Genomic DNA, 20,209 nt, shown 5'->3' on the forward strand with positions numbered 1-20,209 from the left:
AGATAAAGATTCATGATACCGTCTTGCATGAGACATACTCAAAATCATTAAATTAAGTTTTTCTATTTTACGTTTTCAGTTTTGATTAGAAAAGCACCCAAAAAAATAAAAAATAAAAATTTTTATTTTCAAATTAATAATCTCCAAGTCAAAATGAACGTAATATCACATACATACATATATATATATATATATATATATATATATATATATATATATGTTTTGTGTGTGTGTATATGTGTATGTATATGTATATAAGAGATTGTGAGTTTTGAGCTGAATTTGATTAACCCAACCCTTTGTATTTCATTCATACATCTTCCGCGTAGGCTGCCAGCTGCCAGCGTCTTTGGCACGGATTCACTCCACACTCTACACAAAAATCCATTCTTATTCTTCACTTCACTCAACCGAATACAATCTATTTCGTCGCCGCGTGCGAATTTGAGGAGGCCGAAAGGAAACGTCAAGAATTTTTCACAGAATAAATGAGAGTTTGCAAGATATTTCGAAGATTTCGTTGTGCAGAACTGGGTTTTCGTTAGGACTTATTGATGGCGAAGAATGGGGTGTCCGAAGGGGATTCGAATATGGCGGCGAAGGCGATGGAATTGAAAAGAGAGCTTCAGAAAATGGTGAAGGCTATTGTTGACGCGGATGATGTCGATTTGGAGACGACGGATAGAGCTCTGCAAATGCTGCGTGATTTGAAGGAATTGAAGTTGAAGAAATCCATGTCCTTGAAACTTCGCAGTGGCTATAATGATCAAGAGACGGTTTATGGGACGGCGCCGGAGGAGTTTAGATGCCCGCTCTCGAAGGAGATCATGAGGGATCCTGTGATTGTTGCCAATGGGCAGGTAATGATCCTGGTTTCTGTGTTTCTTATGTTAATAATCTTTGTTTGTGCAATTTTGTTTTCTTTGACTTTAGATTTTTACCCCTCTCGAGGACTTCTTGGTTGACTGTGTGAAAAATATTTGGAGGGATTTGGATTTTTGGTTCCTGTTGGAACTAATGATTTTCGTTGATTTGGTGTTTTTTCTTTAAAGATGTGAAGTTTTATTGTTTCAAGTTTTTAGATGGAAAACATTACTTCTAATCGTTTTTATCCATATTGACCATTTTAAAACTGTTGATTGAAATAATAATAGCATGATGAGTAATACTTTTTCAGTTCGGGGTTGAAAGAAAATATTTTATGCTCGAGTATTGCACAATTGTTGTTTGCTATCTGACTTTTTGCTTTGAAATCAGTTTTCTTTGCTTTTTTAACGGCCAACTTATCAATCAAGAATTGGTTATGGCTTTGAAAATTACTTGTATTTTGAATGATCTACTCTAAGGACTAAATTCTTGTGTGAATCTTGGATAAGGTGTTATTGGGAATTCGATGAATGCTGAAAATTGAACCTTTATTTTATCGTCAATCATATTGAAATTTCCAACATTTATTATGCAGACTTATGATAGGCCTTTCATTCAGAAATGGTTAAATTCCGGGAACAGGACGTGCCCTAGAACACAACAAGTACTCACACACACTATCCTCACACCTAATCAGTTGATACGGGAAATGATACAACAATGGTGCAAGAATCATGGGATCACATTATCTGAATCTCTTCAAAGTGAAGAAGGCTTGATGGGGGCGGATAGGGACCATTTTCTTTCTTTGCTTGGTAAAATGTCTTCTACTTTACAGAATCAAAAGGAAGCAGCAAAAGAATTGCGCCAATTGACAAAAAGGATCCCTTCATTTCGAGCGCTTTTCGGTGAATCCGTCAATGCCATACCACAGTTGCTCTCTCCACTCTCTCAGAGCAAGTGTTTCAGTGAGGTTCATCCCGACCTCCAAGAAGATGTAATAACTACGCTTTTAAATCTCTCTATTCACGACAATAACAAGAAGCTTGTTGCTGAGACACCAAAGGTCATTCCTCTTCTTATGGATGCATTACGATCGGGAACAATAGAAACGAGAAGCAATGCAGCGGCAGCCCTTTTCACTTTATCTGCTGTAGACTCGAACAAATCATTTATTGGTAAATCAGGAGCTTTAAAACCCTTAGTCGACCTATTGGATGAAGGGCATCCTCTAGCCATGAAAGACGTTGCATCTGCAATTTTCAATATATGCATCATTCACGATAATAAGGCTAGAGCAGTTGGAGATGGTGCCGTGAAAGTGATTCTTAAAAAGATCACCAGTAGAATTCATGTTGATGAGTTACTTTCCATTCTTGCTATGCTTTCGACCAACCAAAAAGCTGTGGAGGAAATGGGAGAGCTTGGTGGGGTTTCCTGCTTGCTTAGTTTAATGAGGGAGACATCTTGCGATCGAAACAAAGAGAATTGTGTTGCCATCTTGTATACTATCTGCTTTTCAGATAGATCTAAGTGGAGCGAGATGAGGGAAGAAGAAAAAACGTATGGTACACTATCTCAGCTCGCAAAAAATGGCACATCCAGAGCCAAGCGGAAAGCGTCCGGCATTCTTGAGAGACTGGATCGGGCCGTTAATCTCACCCACACTGCGTGACAGAGTACTTTGGTCTCATATTCTGTACATTTTGCCCCAAACCTTTTCTTGAGGAAAAAAAAGGTATTTTGCGTCATTTTCTCAAGCTTGTGTATATTCCATGTCTGAGCAAGTACTTGATCTCAATTTGACAGCATATAGTTACTGTGAATAGTAGTCATGCAAAGATTTTACCATGGAAATTCTCTTAAATAATGTTCAATACTGGTGCACGATTGTTTTGGATATCGTTTGTTAGTTCATTGACAATGTTTTTGTTGCTTGTCTTTTGGGATGAGTCTAGATAAATGCGTCTTGTAAATCTGCCAATAGCTCGTCCACTTGTTGCTCGAATTTCCCTCGACCTCGCTTGGAGGATCCTTGAATGTCTTTCTGGGAATTTTCATTCTTGTTTTTCCCATCTTTATACATTCGTTTAAGACTCGCAACACTTCACGAGGCTTACGCGACACTCGCAGAAGTCTCATTCAAGCGTCGAGAGATGCAATTTACGGGGCGAATTCCACTTAGCCAACTTAACATAACCTTAGTATCCTCCATTGATAGTTGACAGTCCTGTGGATGAGACCAAAATCCTAAGGGAAAGATGAAAATAATTGATGGAGTGATTCCGGCCATTAGTGTTGGGCATATTCAATGGTGGTGTGTTTTCTTGTTCTGTGGTCCATCCAAATTGATACCCACTTTTTCTGTGAAACTATTCAATTCTGTTTAATTTCATCTACGAATTTATTTCACTATTTGAACTGTAATTGTGTTTAGATATTTGGCTATCATAAAAATATTTAATTTTATCTTTCATTATATATTAAGTCTTGAAATGGGTAAAATTATAATTTTTATTTTAATTAATAAAACCAAATTTATAATTATTTAATCAATAGTTTTTACATCCTATTCAAATATTTTTATAATAACAATATTATTTATTCATACAATCTGACCCTTCCTTGAATGTTAGAAATTACAGTCATACCTTTGAGATTGTTGAATATTTTTACAATCACGATATTATTTATCTGTACAATTCTACCCTTGAATACTGGAAATTACATTCATGCCCTTCAGATTGAATCGATCCCTCGAGCGATCCACCCATGAATTTTTTTCTAAAAATCCTTCCGAATATGAAAGTGATTAAATAAGCCACATAATTTTTCTAAGAAAAACTCCGATCGGTTTGAAAAAAATCAAAAGACAAAAACTTGTATGAGACGGTCTTACGGATTGCATTTTTTTAGACATATCTCTTATTTTGGTCATTCATGAAAAAATATTATTTTTTATGCTAAAAATATTAATTTTTATTGTGAATATCGATAGAATTGATCCGTCTCACAGATAAAGATTCGTGAGACCGTCTCACTCAAATATAGCTAAAAATGGAAAAAAGTAAGCTCGAGATTTTGTGGAAAATAATTGTCCTTCGGAACCGCGTGAAATGTTTTCTAAAAATCGTCCTGGACATGATAATGAGGCATGGAAAATTTGTAATCATAACTGTGATGGATTTGAAAATAAAAAATGTGAATAGATAGCTAAGGAATTGAAACGTGGAATAGATTATATCCATAGGAAACAAATGGATTGTTGTTTCGTCCGTTCAGACATTTTTACGTATTGGTACAAAGTTAGATATTTACCCGGAAGATGTTTTGTATTATTAGACGGCATTTTTATGTATTGGTACACATATTTACCCTACAAATACAAGTCAGATCCATATAAAAAAATCATGAACATCACATATAATAATAAATGTGGATCGTTAGTACACATTTGTAGCAATACCCCGATATAACGTTTGATATAAATAATAACATATTAAATTATTTTACGTCTGCGGCCCGGATTGTTCCGGGCTACACGTGTGGGGCGCCTCGGCGCCTCACCTGGTGTATGGAGCAATATTTTTAGTTTTCCTTCATCTTTTTTTTTTCTCTTAATTTCTACTCATTATGTCTTAAAAAAGTCCAACAATATCTCACATTAATGAAATTAATGCATGAATGCACGTTATGTCGAAATCTAGTACATAAAGAAAATTTATTGTATTAGGATATGTGGTTTTTGACCTTCCTTAGTAGAGTACTGTCGGATTTACTAGGCCACAAACATTGTGTAAAACTAGACAATAATACCTACACGATAACTTCTCTACCATTTCTATTTGATTCTTTAATGTTATTGTCTGTTTCGGCCATGGAACACTTCTTGGATTCATAAGTATTTCGCTGAAGCGGCTCGTCCCCATACTTATATAGGTGGTCTCCTGTTACGAGTATCCTACCATAATCCTTTTACAGGATAAGGAACCATTAAATGTCCAACATTTAATCTCACTACATTGGTAGACAACAATATTTATCGTCCTAAAATGAGAAGGGAAAATTACCGAGTGTTAGCTCAAGTTTTCATAATTTATCTGTCTCAATGAACCAAAATCTTGGGTCTCCAATCAACAAGGTTGGGCTTCCTCTATGAAAACTTTATTTTAGGTTTTAAACTCATTCATCTAGACAAGCGGTACACTTGATATCTATTCCATTCTTTCATAAGTGGATCTACCAAGTTATCCTTTGATTTGACATAATCAATACATGTTTTTGAGATCAACAGTCGAACTATATTATGTTTTCGATGAATATGTTGAGATTTACCATTGTACATGGTGTTTTGTATCCTTGTAATTGCTGACTGACTGTCGCAATGTATTATTATTGCAGACATTGGACTTGTCCACAAGGAATATCCTTTAGAAAGTTGTGAAACCATTATGCTTCTTCTGCTTATCTAGTGTTATAAATTCAAATTCTATCTGGATCGAGCAATGCAAGTTTTTTTATATGACCTCCAACGGACCACGTCACCACCAATGCTAAAAACATACCCACTAGTGGATTTTGGAATCTTTGGTGTTAGAAATCCAATTAGCATCACTATTCTTCTAGCATCACAAGATATTTTGTATAATGCAGTTCATACTCTAAGGTGGACCTTAAATATCTAAGCACCTTTTTCAAAGCCTTCCAATGAGACTCAACTTATTTATCGCAGAAGAGATGTCCGGTTGAGTACAATTAGTGATATACATAAAGCTTCCAATAATTTTGTAATATTCACGTTTGGATACTGACTTTCGATGATTTTTATCCAAATTGACGTTCACATCTACAGGCTTCTTTGCATGAGAGTCATAAGTATTAAACTTGCTCAAGACAGTCTCAATATAGTGAGAATGAGATATGATTATTACTTATGAAGTTCTAGAGATTTGAATCTCTATTGTAAAATGAGCAATGCTCATATATTTCATATCAAAATTCCATGTGGTTTTGCTTTCTCAAGTGATAGAAGTTTGCCTTAAGCTTCTTCTGATTCTTTGGTGGTGGTGGTTGTTTCCCATCAAAAACTTCATCTTCTTTCCTTGGTTGCCGGATTCCACAATATTACTTTTGCAACCATCTTACCACTTTTGTTTTCCATATTGTGTTTGTCTTCCTCGATCTTCAATCTCACTATCAAGTCTTCGAGTCCCATCTCTGTTTTTTTTTTTTGTGTTTCAAATAGTTTTTGAACTCCTTGCACAAATGAGTGAGTTTCTCAATCAGAGCATCAACCTGAAAATACTCGTTTAGAATAATTCCTTCCACACAAATCTCGTGAAATACTACTTTTAGTTCTTGCACTTGACTCACAACAGATTTTGAGTCTATCATCTCGAAGTCCAGAAACCACCCACTATGAACTTCTTTAAACAAGCATCATCTGCCCTATACTTATTTTCAAGCATCTCCCAGAGTTCTTTAACAGCATTTACTTGACAATAAACACTGTAAAATGCATTGTTCAGTCCATTTAAAATATAGTTCCTGTATAGAAAATCACTCTTGTTCCATGGATCGAGTGCGTCCATCTTTTTAGGACCAAATTCATTTTCTGTAATGGCGGGAAGATCCTCTCACAACTTTTTCTCAATTAGTGCTTCCAGGTGCCTAGGCGCCACTTTATGGGCGCCTAAGTGCCTCTTCCTCGTTCATAAAAAATTCCAAGGTACAGAGGGGTGCTCAGGCACATAATTCAGGGCCCTGGAAATTCTATGGCACACAGGGAGGATCTTAGGTGCCACTGGGAGGCGGCGCTTCCCCTGAGGCTTGGATTGTTCCATGCCATACATGTGGCCCTGAGGCGGCCTTTCCTGGCACCTCAGTGCATCCCCTGACGCATGGAACAATCTTTTGAGTTTTTTTTCATATCATTTTGTTGAAATTCTATTCATTAAGCCTTAAAACATTGAAGGGACGCCTCAGTGCATCCCATGGTGCATGAAACAATTTTTGTGTTTTCTTTCACATTTTTTTTTTTTTTAAAAAATTACTATTAATTAAACCTTAAAACATTCCAACAATTTCGTACTACATTAGACTCATAATATTGATTTATTATCTATCTTTTGGCATAGAAAGAAAGTTAGTTGCATTTTGTTTTCAATATTTACTTTACTAACAAAGAGATACGCATTGGGTGGAACATATTATCTTCCAATAAAAGTCAATCATGTCGACACTGATATGAAAATTGATACGTAGCAAAGCAGAAAACCATATGGTAGAGTTTTTTTAGGACAATTCTTAAGAAAGCTCGGCTCTATCAATTAAAATTAAATATTGGATGCAATAATTATCTCTTCAGGTAGATTGAAACATGTCGTTTAAGCTATTGTACAGTTTAAAATATTTTACATCATTGCCACCAACTATAGTTTTTGATAAAATGACAAGCACTCGATCCTACAATTGATATTAGAGTCAAGATTACGTGTTTGATTATCATTGATTGCGATAAGTGCACATGTTGAGAGGGAGATTGTTGGTTGCAATAATTTTATCTGCTCGTAGAGCAATCGAAACGTGACGCTTGAGTTATTGTACAATTTAAAAGATTTGAATTGCATCATTACCACCAACTATAACTTTTGGTCAAGCGGCAAACGTTCGATCCTACAAAATCTTTCATGTTCTTTTAATAGTTTTTTTTAAAAATAATTATGTAGAACAAACTTTTAATTTTTTTTCACATAGACCCACAAAGGAATTGAAAAGGGAAAAAAAGTGTATACCATGTGCATAATTGGAGACACACCGCCTTTGCTCCTAACTTTGCTGCCCATATTCATGTGCAATCGCTAGACATAGTTTACATCAAATTCAGGACATGCAACTTAAATGACATGGCCTTTGTGTTTCTATTAGCAATGGCATGCTATCGTTGGCAACCAAACCATATGCATGTTCCTTCTCCATATATACTAGTAACCGTGGCACACGCGTTGTGTGTGTCCTGAATACATGTGGCTAATATATTAAATATTCATGATATTACAACATAATGACGTCACAACATAAAGAAGATAGTTTATTTTTCACGGTGGCTAGTTTGGAGAAGAAATAATATTATTTTTCACGTGAGCAATTTCCTTATGACGATGAATATAATATTATTTGTTAAGAAAAAATATAATATAAAAAATGAGAAAGAATAAAATAGAAAAGAAAGTTGGTGTCCTCATAGAGCGGTTATTATTAGGGGCTTAACTATAATAAAATAGTAAATAGTAAATATAAAAAATTAAAAAAGGGTAAAACAAGAAAGAAAGTTGGTGTCCTCATAGAACGGTTATTATTAGGGCCTCATACTCAATATAATAGTATATATATATATATATATATATATATATATATATATATATATATATATATACACACATATATATATGTGTGTGTGTGTGTGTGACCACCAATTAGTCTTGTAATTATTCTTAAGCAATCAATTTTAATTTTTTCATCACTTCTACATTTGTTTTTCAAGTGTATGCATGTTCTATTCTCATCCAAAATCAATCAATGGCTAAATTTTTTTGCTGCAACCAAAATATCTTAAATTCGTTATCTTTGGTTGAAATCTTTTAGGTGTCCTTAGATAGAAAGATCTGGATTTGAATAGGTACTTGAATTTGAGGAGATGATTTGAAATGAATAAATGTTTAGATAGATTTGCAATCAATCGTAATAACTCAAAATATATTTATTTGGATTTGAAATCAATTGACAGGTTGATTTGTCTAAACAATCCAATTGACTTGTTATTATGGATTTTAAATATCTATTTAGATGAATTAAAATATGCCTAATATATCGACCTTTTTATGTTCGATACTATACCTATATTTAATACTATATCTATATTTAATATTAAGATTATAGATTTTAATGAATTTTTTAAATGATAGATTTTGTAACATTTGACATATTTTTATCGAGTTTCATAAAATATTACAGTTTTGCAAATAGAAATTCATCGACTCTTGTAAACTTTTTACAAAAAATTTATAGATATTTGTAAAATTTTCATATATATATATATATATATATATATATATATATATATATATATATATATATAATTATATATATATATATTATTATATATATATATTATTATATGTGTGAATTTGTAACTTCAATTATATCTTATTATTTTTTATTGATTTATTTGAAATAATTTATTTTATGTAAATAACATTGTAAGATATATTGTTCGACAGATACTATTAAATAATAAAAATATCAGTATATGATGTAAAATTGTAAATTTGTGTTTTATCAGATTTAAGTTAGGGGTGTCAATTGGGTGGTTGGGTTGGGTGGGTTTCGGGTCAACCCGCGAATTTTTTTATTTTTTTTCCAACCCGAACCTGACCCGAACCCGAAGCAACTCGAAAACCCCCAACCCGAACACAAACCCGTATAACCCAACTCAACCCGCCTAACCCGAATATTATTTATTTTTTTAAAACAATAATTAAAAAAATTTGAAAAAATAAAAATAATAATATGTCATATACTAACATTTCTAATAATATCCTCACAAGTTTCTCATTAAGAATGTGTAATATTGTGATTGTGTCTAATAGAATTTTAGTTATCTATGTGTAGTATTAATTTTTAAATACAATAATTAGATAAATATTCAAAACACATAATGATAATAATAACATTTAAGAGTTCGAACAACGCTTGATAAAAGAAAACGGTGCATGTAAATCTTTGCAGCAAACATATGATTGAGACATCTTGGATCCTTCTGTAGAATCTTTTTGTTGTATTTGCTGGGAGCTCATAAATCAAAACTTTTAACCTTCCAACCGGGTCATCTTCCAAAACATAACCGGCACTTCCTGAGATTCAATTGATAGACATATTAAGCATGATTATAAGTTCAAGTTAACATTATCTCAAAAGAAGTTGAAGCTTGTCAACTGAACTAGTAGATATATGTTCAAATTTAAAAAAAAAAATTGAGAATTACCCAGCCAGGTGTTTTTTATCCTAACAGTTTGATGTCATGTCAATTCAAACAGTACGAGTTATTCTTTCTACTGGGAATACCTTTAGAATTTTAACAAATTGAAGAGCTAGCAACAAAGTATAAAACATGACAATGGGGCATGCACTCATTTTTTTCGTAGAACACAAATCAATTTTTGGAAAACACATTTCAAAACAATCGAATATATGTGCACTTTAAATTAACTCCCAAAGTAGTCCAAAACAGACTCTCTAACACAAATACCCAGAAGAATTGCTTCATAGGTTTTAACAACAGCTTGCACAAAAACAAAACCCGTTAACTTACCATTAGCAGCTTTATGATCTAATGAATACATACAAATACCCAGAAGACATGCTTCAATCATCCGTTGCAGCATTGTTTGATCCAGCATCCTCATTTATAAATAAATTCATAACATTTTCAATCAAATCATCCAACCTCACCCTCAGTACTTTCTACAAAAATAAGATATTAGTAAAACAGATAAATTTAAAATGAAAATAACAAGAAGAATCACTAACCTTTCTGTCCAACTAACCAATCTCTACAACAAACCAACGCCTCAACAACATCAGGCTTTATTGCACTACGATATTGGTCAAGTATCCTACCATCCCTACTAAAAGCTGATTCAGAAGCAACTGTAGAAATTGGAACACTCAAAATATCTCTGGCCATTTGTGCAAGTTCAGGATACCTAAATGGGTAAGCTTTCCAAAATGCAAGAACATCACAATTTGAAGATCTGTCAATTTTTGGTTCATCCAAATAAAGATCCAATTGACTCTTTTGAACTCTGTCATTTAATTCTGTTATTTGAAATGTGTCAAATTCCTACATCATAAATTAAATGTATTGGTAACGAAAAGTAAAAAATAGTGAGAAAAAGAAAAAATTATCATAAATACCTTGAAAACATCCATGCATCCACTGTCTGAATTTAGAGGAAGAGAAGCATTATCGTCAATGCCACTGTGAGAACTCGTAGATGTGTTGCTACTACTAGATTTAGAAGCAAGACCCATATATTCCTCAAACAAAGAAACTAATTTAGACTTCACCAGACTCAATTCGTTGCTACCATGTCCGTATAACTTGTTGTAACAAAACTCAATAAACTGCATCTTGAACCTCGGATCAACTATCATAGCAATGGACAACAAAATGTTATAAATCTTTCTAGTACTTGTCAAATTTCTGAAACATCTGATTGGCCATTGATCTCATGAAATCATCAGAGCTTTGCAAGGCTTGACTTAATGTCAATTGAACCCTAAAGACACAAGGAAAATAAAGGTTGGCCGTAGGATATTTCACCCCAGAAAACAAAGTTGTTGTCTCATAGAAAACCTCAAGAAATTTGCATATTTTTCATCTTGAACCCACTCGTCAACCAATGGACAGTGTGTGAAATTAGTATCAGTCAATTTCAAATGATTAAAAGCACGTCGATAATATATGGCACTAGAAAGCATCAAATACGTAGAATTCCATCTAGTAGGAACATCTTGCCTAAGTGATTTCTTATGATCCAGCGAAGTTTGGGTAACAGATTCTACAAACTTTTTCTTTCTCACTTGACTGCCTTTTACATACTTTACACATTCACGAATCTTATCAACGGAATGATCAATTATTTTCAAACCTTCTTGGACAATTAAATTAAGAATGTGTGCACAACAACGCACATGCAAAAACTCGCCACCATTCACTAATGAACAATTTAAACTAAGATGATCCCTTAAAAGGCCAACAAACACATCATTTGCAGCGGCATTGTCCAACGTAATTGTGAAACCTTTCTCTGAATTCCCCAAGCATTGAATAAGCTATTGATTTTATCACACAATGCAATACCAGAGTGAGGTGGAGGTATGTAAGAGAAGTTGATAATCTTTTTTTGCAATACCCAATTAGAATCAATGAAATGCGATGTCAAACATACATAGCCATCAGTGGCAATAGAAGTCCACAAATCGGAAGTGAAACAAATTTTTCCAGGGCATGAACGCATTTCTTGAGCTAGTCTATTGTATTCATTTTTATGCATCTTGAGAATATCAGTCCTCGCACTGTTTCTAGTGAAATGATTGACTTGAGGTTCCAAATATGTAAAAATTGATCTAATTGCCTCATATTCCACAAACTGAAACGGTAAATCATGTCACACAATTGATAATATTAGCAACTCTCTAAATCTTTCTTGGCTGAACTTTTGTGACCTTATGGCAAGACTTTTATCGCCTTGTTCTAACAAAGTCTGAGCAATATCACGAGTTCTCTGTCTAGGACACTGTTTGAGAATATGACGTTGGAGATTACCTGTCCACATGCTACTGTCGGCTTTATACGTAGTCCCACATGCTTTACATTTGCAACGCTTTTCTTCTCCTGCTACTTCTAGAATCATCTCAAAATATTGCCACCATTGTGATTTTAAAGGTCTCTTTCGTTTAACACTTCCGGAGGCCCGACCTTGCAAGTTATTACCTGTTTCTTCATCAACATCTAAATCCAACACATGTACACCCTCCACACTATCCTCCTCGTGAACAAGACCAATTGGTTTTGAACTCATTTTATCAATTAAAAGGCATAACAATATTATTAGCTACAAGCAAAAAATTAAAAATTCCTTCAAAACAAGTCACAACATGAGAAAAATAAACAACGCACTGATGTAAATATGTGGGGTATAAATCATAGGAGGAAGCCAATGCACAATTGCAGCTAAATTAAAGCATCGTAGTTGGTTAGCATATTCTGAGAAAATTGTGGACTACAGTGGAACGCCTAAGCTTTCGTCTCAACTAATTATCCAATTGGGTGCTAGCTAGAGATATATTAAGCTGGTGAAACATTTACATCACTAAATTAGCAGGCTGGTTTATTAACCAATGGAAGATTACTACTCCAACCTGTATATATCACTGATGTAAATACGTGGGGGTATAAATCATAGGAGGAAGCCACCTAAGAAAACATGATGTCCTAATCCTTCACAATTAAGATTTGCACACGCTCATTAGTACTAGCCAACTGCCAACAGGATATATGGTAGGTCGTTGGATTAATTTTGGTAATAAATACAGGGAAAATGATTTTATTTTTCACCGACTTTTCACATTTTTTTTTCATATTTCAGCTATATCCCAATGTAGAGTTCTAAAATTGATAATATGTCGATGTCATTATAACTTGAAATTAAAAGAGTAGCAAAATTAAAGTTTGCCGAATTAATACTCAAATTCAGGACAAATTAGTAGACTAATTAAACACTTATTTCCATAGAAACGATTTTTGCTCATTTTGTATGAAAACTTGAAACAATAATTGAGATGATTGAGAGAAGGTCCGAGTGTAGTCAAGTAATTAACTGGATATCAAACAAATAAAATCAAAAGATTGACCCATTTGTAACAGATTTTGAATTTCAGCATATAAAAAGTTTTGAATAAAAAAATGAAAATGAGGAAATAAGTCAGAGAAAGTGGTCTGTATTGTCATATTTGGCTAAATATTTAACAAAACTCACTTCGTTCACCTGGATGGCTGGAAGAGTAGCAGATTAGCCGTGAAGGGTTTCACTTGGACTCTTGAGTGAGAAGCGGAGAAAGATACATCATATGCCTGGAGGCTGGACGAGATAGATATGAGAAGTCAACAAGGGTTAATCTTTAGATACATTAGAGAATTAATGGGTTGGGCTTTATTTTAGTTTAGAAAGGGAGAAACCATGGGCCTAGAAAATAGTTGTGTAAATTGTAAAACTTTCTTTTTAAAAAAAAACATGATGGGTCGGGTGGGTCGGGTGGGTTCGGTTCACTGGGTGACCTGATATTTTTTGCAGGTCAACTCGGGTCAACCCGAACCCACCCAGGAATTTTTTTTTCGGGTTTGCATTCGGGTCCGACTTGTTTTGACCCGAACCTGAAAATCATAAAACCAAACCCGATATTTTTCGTGTCGTCCTGTGTCGGGTTAGCGTGTCGGGTTCATTTTTGAAACCCCTAGTTTAAGTGTTGTGTCAAATGTTGTAACATTTAAAACAACATGCAGCGGAATATTATATTTTATAACACAAATTGACTTTAAATAAATAGATGGACAAGATTAAATTTGCACAAGTATAAATATTTGTGAGGTGCCTTATGACAAATATTAATCACTAGAAATCAAATCGTTTACAAAGACTTATCACTAGTGATTACAACTAAAGACAATTTTTTCAACACGTTGATAAAATAAAAGCTTTCTAAAACAACCACGAATACTAAAACATGAATAAGAAAGCAATAAAACATGATGCCAAAAGAGGAGCCACGAAAACAATCTTCAGCCAACTTCGTTACGGATGTTGTCTGCAGATGTCCCCAACATTCACGGCAACACGCGATCACCACTCTTCAAATCAGCACAATCCTTGATAACTTATTTCTCTTGATGTTCACGGCGTGCACAAGTACATATATGTATGTTCGTGTGGGAAGAAGCCTTTTTCCAGTGTCCTTGATCTCTTATTTATAGCTGTAGACTTTTTCTCCTCAAGGAAACCTATCACACAAGGAAATTAAGAGTTTAATTAAATATAAACTTTTTTAAACATTAATACCATTTCTCATTGTTTAATTAAATATAAACTTTTTTTAAACATTAATACCATTTCTCATTACATCATAATCATAAATAGCATATCTAAAATATGTTTGCTTAATTATCTCATTATCTTAGAAAGGAAAAATCCATATTAAATATTATACTCAATTAAATCAACAAGTAAAATATATTGTTAGAGAAATAATTTAAATCAAGAAATATATTAACTAAATTCGGAAATATTATTTTCCTTCAATCTCCCCTTTTTTGTCTTTTTTCGACAAAATGAGATCAAACCCATTTATCCTTGTTTAGCTCAAATCATCTCCCCCTGAGTTAGAGAATTTTTCTCCCCCTGAATAAAATAACGTTAGCACGGGTGTTGTTAGAATTCTTGGCACCACTTGAGACAACACCTGCACCATTTCATTAGCATTTTACTGAGTAAATACATCAGGCGCAGAAACAACACATAAACAGAAACAGTAGTAAAAAAAGCAGCCAAGATAAAAAATAAACTCTTAACCAAAACCCTTAATTCCCCTCATCCTCTTCATCACTATCGTCTTCTTCATGATCAGCCTCATTGTCCTCATCATCATCCTTGGTCCCTGATGGACCAGCTTCTGTTTGATCATCTCCCCCTTTTTGTCCTGAAAAGACCATTGCATGTAAAAAGAGCCCGTGGTTGGCCACCAGATCCTTATAATAAACAATGTCTGCTTTAGCTTGGAGGATCTTGGTCAGTGCATGATCGATCTGAGCTTAAATTTCAGCTACTGTGCACTTCACGAAGCCATCGGCTGGTGGGAAGCATTATAAAGATATAAATAGATTTATCTCAAAGGGAAATAAAGAATGGATGTTGCAAAATAAATAGAGGGTTTCCTTACTGGGCTTTATAGTGAGATTCTCTTTCTTCTAAAGCCCCTATTTCTGAACGTAGTGATGCTACCTCCACAGCAGTTAATACAACCTGCGAGTTTTAAAATTTTTAGTAGTCATAAACTAAAAATTGCATTGCCAAATGATTATCTGTCAAGCGTTCATGAGCAATCTTGAATGGTTCACCAAGGTCAGATAATTCCTCACTGACATCTCTAACCAAACCTTGGGAGATAAGAAGCTCATAGATCAGACTGGGAAAAGGTAGCTTCGACGCTTTCAGACCACCCTCAGCATATTGAAGCACTGTGTTGAACACGAGCTTCCCAAAGTTGAAGAACCCATTTGTTCCAATGGAGTATAGCACTAATGCTTGGTGTCGTGTGACAACAGTGGTGTTGGTGGAGGGTTTCAAATTCCGAACAGACAGCTTGTGAAGCACTGAGTAAAAAAAAAGTTAAATTTGCTGCAGATAACTTCTGTGGATGAGTTGGAAAGTGAGTAACAAGGCCCCCAGTGAGTGTGGAAGCTACTAGATGAATGTCGGGGGTAAGACCATCCCCATCCTCTGCAGGAGTCTGATAATGAGAATTGATGGCTTTAGGGCTAAACTCAAAGACGTTGTTGCGAACAAACACTTTCCCATATTTCGTAGATCGTTCATCACCCACTCCAGGTGAGAGGTTCGAGTAAAACTCCAGTACAGGCCGTCGGCAAAACGGTGAGACTGCTGAGGCTGTTGAGAGCAGAGAGTAGTGTTTCAGGAAGGAAATCGGATTATGCCTCTCAAAAACATTAGTGTCGATGTTCTTTTCCTCGATGACGTCGCGATTCGCATAAAATGCCACTGAGCAACTGAGTGCTCAGTATATAATTTGGTAGAGAAGGTATTGCCCAAGTCATAGTCACTGAGGTCCGTGTTGTCCTCAGTGTTGGCAACATCATCAGCGACATCCTGTTTAGTAGACCCATGTTCTTCAGAGACGATATCTTCCTCAGCAGGCTTGTCAGTAGGACTCCTGGATTCAGTAGAACTTCCAGAATCTTGGGAAGTAACAGGAACAACAGAAGTTTCGGCTTTTTGATTACTCAACTTGGCCATAAATTGGGCCAACATGATTTCCTCTTCTGTAGATGGTGAGGGCTTTGAAGGAGGAACAGGGGGTGCGATCTCATCAGATTCAGTGCCTTCACTGAACGATGTATTGCAGTCCTTAGGTGGAGGAACAGTCTTCTTTCGAGCCACAAATTTGTAGTCGCCATCATTTGAGTAATCTCATGATGTTTCAGCAGGATCTATTAGTGATGGGCGAGTGGAGGGCTGGCCCTTGTAGCGAAACCTCTTTCCGGGAGTTAGATCGGGGTTGTACCCAACCTGTCTCTTTGATCTTCTCACTTGTGATTGCGGAGGATCAGTGAACATAGGTGGGTTGTCGATGTCCACTGGATTTCCCGATTCTCTGGGAGCAATAACCTCCAAAGGTTCAGGAGTTAGAACAGCCGGTGTGATTTGCAGATTCTGAGCCGTGGGTGTTACTTCAGATGTTGCGGAAGTTGGGGCAACATCCTCTGTATGACCAATTCACTTCGTATATCATGGGGATCAAAACCCTTTCCTGCCATTGAATCACAGTAGATTTGTAAAAACAAATGAGGAATATAGACGAACAACAGACAAATTGCAGTACGATGAGAGAAATTTCACAGTAGGAAAATCCGAGAGGTTGAAACACTAATAGGTAGATAATGATGAGTTAGGTTTTGTAAATCCAGAAGATAAGCATGAATGAACAATGCAACGGTAAAAAAAATCAGTAATCGATTAAATCTAACGGAAAAACGAATCGGTAAAAAAAAAATATAGTCGTTAATCCTTTCAGGCAATTACTGAGATGATTTTCGCACAATATTATTTCAAAAATTCCAGAAATAGACCCACATAGAATTTAAACTCCACTAGACATGAAAGATCAGTGAAATTCGAAGTTTAGCAAAGATTGAGTTTTCATCGAATTCTTCTTTTGTTGAAATACTCGTATCCATATGACTCGACAATATTCACAATGATATGTTTATGCATGACCTATTTGTGCCTAATAACTAATGTAACAGTAATGAAAAAAAATATGAGAAATGTTTACAGATGAAGTGTTGTCACAAATGTTGGCTACATCTTCCGAAAATACGCACAATTCCAGAAAGACAAATTTATTTTTTTCACACTCAGTGACTTAACAATTTTCTGATCATAGAAGTGGTAGCTTGACTCTTCTAGGTAGCTTTTTCTATTTTCTCCTATTTCTGTGTTAATATTTGGAAGGGGTAGCTCCCACACTAGAAGAACAACCTTCATTGGCTCCTTTAGGTAGCATTTTCCATCTTTCCTTCCAAACACAGACCAAACATTGTTAATTGTTATATTTCAATTTCTCTCAGATTACTTGTCTCATTGCTTAGAGTCAAGTGATCATTCTTCAATTCCTTTTAGAACAGTGTTTACATGTATAGGTGTGAAGTTTTAAAATATAACAAGGAATTGTGAGTGCATCAGAAAACTATGCTACACAGTTTCAACACAACATATCAGAGTATGAATGTAATGCAGAATGCCTAAATCTTAAATGTTCACATGCATGTTAGGTGTTGTCCGAGATTTTGTAACATCTGGGACAACATCTGAATGATCAGGTAGAACACATGCTGAGAGATTTACTAAGGTTGAAAAAACTCTCAAAGTCTAATGCTTTTGTGAATATCCCGGCCAATTGGTTATTTGTATCAACAAATTCTATCCGAATCAATCCTTTCTCTACTATATCTCGAATGAAGTGGTGTCGAATGTCAATGTGTTTAGTATGAGAGTGTTGTACTGAGTTTTTTGAAATGTTTATTGCACTAGAATTGTCACAGTACACAATTAAGGGTTCACTCTTAAGTCCATAATCGTCTATCATTTGATTCATCCACAAGAATTGAGTGCACCCACTTCCTGCTGCCACTTATTCGGATTCAGTAGTTGAAAGTGAAACACAATTCTGTTTCCTACTATTCCATGATATCAAGTTATTTCTAAGGTAAAAGCAACCTCCAGAGGTTCTTTTTCTATCATCCAAATACCCTGCCAATCAGCATCTGAGAACCCTACTAACTTCGAGTTGGTGTCGTGAGTATACCATAATTCTAAGTCAATGGTTCCAGCTATGTATTGTAGGATACTTTTTACGGCTTTTAAATGAGAAATCTTAGGATTAGATTGGTATCTAGCACACAAACACACACTAAACATTAAGTTAGGGAGGCTAGCAATCAAGGACAAGAGACTTCCTATGATGCTGAGGTATAAGGTGTTGTCAACATTTTCGGCAGCATCATCTTTGGATAATTTTTCATTTGAGCCCATAGGTGTCTTCATGTGCTTGATGTTCTCATGAGAAAATTTCTTTACCAAATTTTTTGCATACTTACTTTGACACAAAAAGATGCCGACATGCATTTGTTTGATTTGCAAACCTAGAAAGAATGTAATTCACCAACCATGCTCATTTCAAACGTAGTAGATATGTATTCAACAAAATCACTAGCATGCTTTTGAGATGATGAACCAAAAATGATATCATCAACATAGATTTGACAAATAAGAACCTCACCGTTGAATTTTTGAATCAAGAGAGTTTCATATACCTCACCTCGTTTGAATCCAATTTCGAGTAGGTATTCAGTCAATCTGCCATACCAAGCACGTGATGCTTGCTTCTAACCATATAGAGCTTTTTCAACTTTTATACATGATTCAAATTATGTGGATCTTCAAATCCTTTAGGATGTCTAACATATACTTTTTCACACAAGATATCATTTAAAAATGCACTTTTGACATCCATTTGAAATAATTGATTTTCATGTAGCATGCAATGGCTAGAAACAATCAGGATTGACTCAATGCGGGCAACAGGAGCAAAGGTCTCATCAAAGTCAACCCCCTCAACCTGTGTGTACCCTTGAGCAACCAACCTTGCCTTGTTTATAATGATGTTTCCCGACTCATCGGTTTTATTCTTGAAAATCCATTTTGTACCAATTATGTTACCATGGTCAGGAGGTGGAACCAAGTTCTACACATCATTTCGAACGAATTTCTCCAGCTCATCGGGCATTGCATTAATCCAAAACTCATCTTTCAAAGTCTCATCAACATTTTTGGGTTCGAAATTGGATATAAAACATAAAAACCTAACCCGTGAGTATGTATAGCTCATGCATATAAGTCCAGCCAACTTGCAGTAATCCATTTTCTCTTTCTTTCGAGTTTGGACTTCTCCATGCACAATTCCAATTATTTGGGATGATTGGTTATTTTTCTGAATTTTAGTTGGAATGTTCTGTCCATCATTTACTGCATTATCATCATTGTGTGTTTCTTCCTCAGATTCAGTGACTTCAGTATCACGTGTTATGCTAGATGTTGAACATCTGGGGAAACACCTGCATTTTCCAGTGATATTGGAATTTCCAGAAACTCATCCACGTCATCTTCAACTGTTTTCTTTCTGAGATCTGTAAGGTCATCAAAAACAACATTAATGGATTCCATAATAGTCCTAGTTCTTAATTAAACATACGATAGGCTCGAATATTAGTAGCATATCCAAAAACAAACACTTATCACTCTTTGAATCAAACTTTCCAAGTTGATCCCTATCATTCAAAGTGTAATAGACACAACCAAAACATGAAAGTATTTCAGAATAGGCTTCTTTCCCATAATTATTTCATAAGAAGTCATTGTTGAGCCAC

The 20,209-nt window shown here is 35.0% G+C and overlaps 2 protein-coding genes across 2 annotated transcripts; one reads left to right on the plus strand and one right to left on the minus strand.

Moving 5' to 3' along the window:
• The first annotated feature begins 273 nt into the window (after window positions 1–273).
• LOC140823118 (U-box domain-containing protein 9-like) lies at window positions 274–2,765 on the plus strand. The gene is made up of 2 exons (XM_073184282.1): window positions 274–860; window positions 1,463–2,765. Exons 1-2 carry the CDS (start codon window positions 555–557, stop codon window positions 2,540–2,542), a joined length of 1,386 nt encoding a protein of 461 aa, XP_073040383.1. The 5' UTR covers window positions 274–554; the 3' UTR covers window positions 2,543–2,765.
• A 7,525-nt stretch (window positions 2,766–10,290) lies between these two features.
• Window positions 10,291–12,512, minus strand: LOC140824284 (zinc finger BED domain-containing protein RICESLEEPER 2-like). Its single transcript, XM_073185885.1, has 6 exons — window positions 12,157–12,512; window positions 11,880–12,012; window positions 11,285–11,763; window positions 10,843–11,140; window positions 10,490–10,768; window positions 10,291–10,389 (listed from the first exon to the last, which is right to left on the minus strand). Exons 1-6 carry the CDS (start codon window positions 12,510–12,512, stop codon window positions 10,291–10,293), a joined length of 1,644 nt encoding a protein of 547 aa, XP_073041986.1.
• Between the last annotated feature and the right edge of the window lie 7,697 nt (window positions 12,513–20,209).

This window comes from Primulina eburnea, chromosome 2 (genome assembly GCF_022965805.1).
Source record: "Primulina eburnea isolate SZY01 chromosome 2, ASM2296580v1, whole genome shotgun sequence".
NCBI lineage: Eukaryota > Viridiplantae > Streptophyta > Magnoliopsida > Lamiales > Gesneriaceae > Primulina > Primulina eburnea.

Coding starts and splice junctions, on each gene's coding strand:
- LOC140823118 (XM_073184282.1), top strand. CDS start 555: ATGGCGAAGAATGGGGTGTCCGAAGGGGATTCGAATATGGCGGCGAAG. Junction 861..1,462: donor TGATTGTTGCCAATGGGCAG/GTAATGATCCTG, acceptor TTTATTATGCAG/ACTTATGATAGGCCTTTCAT.
- LOC140824284 (XM_073185885.1), bottom strand. CDS start 12,512: ATGAGTTCAAAACCAATTGGTCTTGTTCACGAGGAGGATAGTGTGGAG. Junction 11,764..11,879: donor CTATTGCCACTGATGGCTAT/GTATGTTTGACA, acceptor TAAAATCAATAG/CTTATTCAATGCTTGGGGAA. Junction 11,141..11,284: donor AAATATGCAAATTTCTTGAG/GTTTTCTATGAG, acceptor ATGGCCAATCAG/ATGTTTCAGAAATTTGACAA.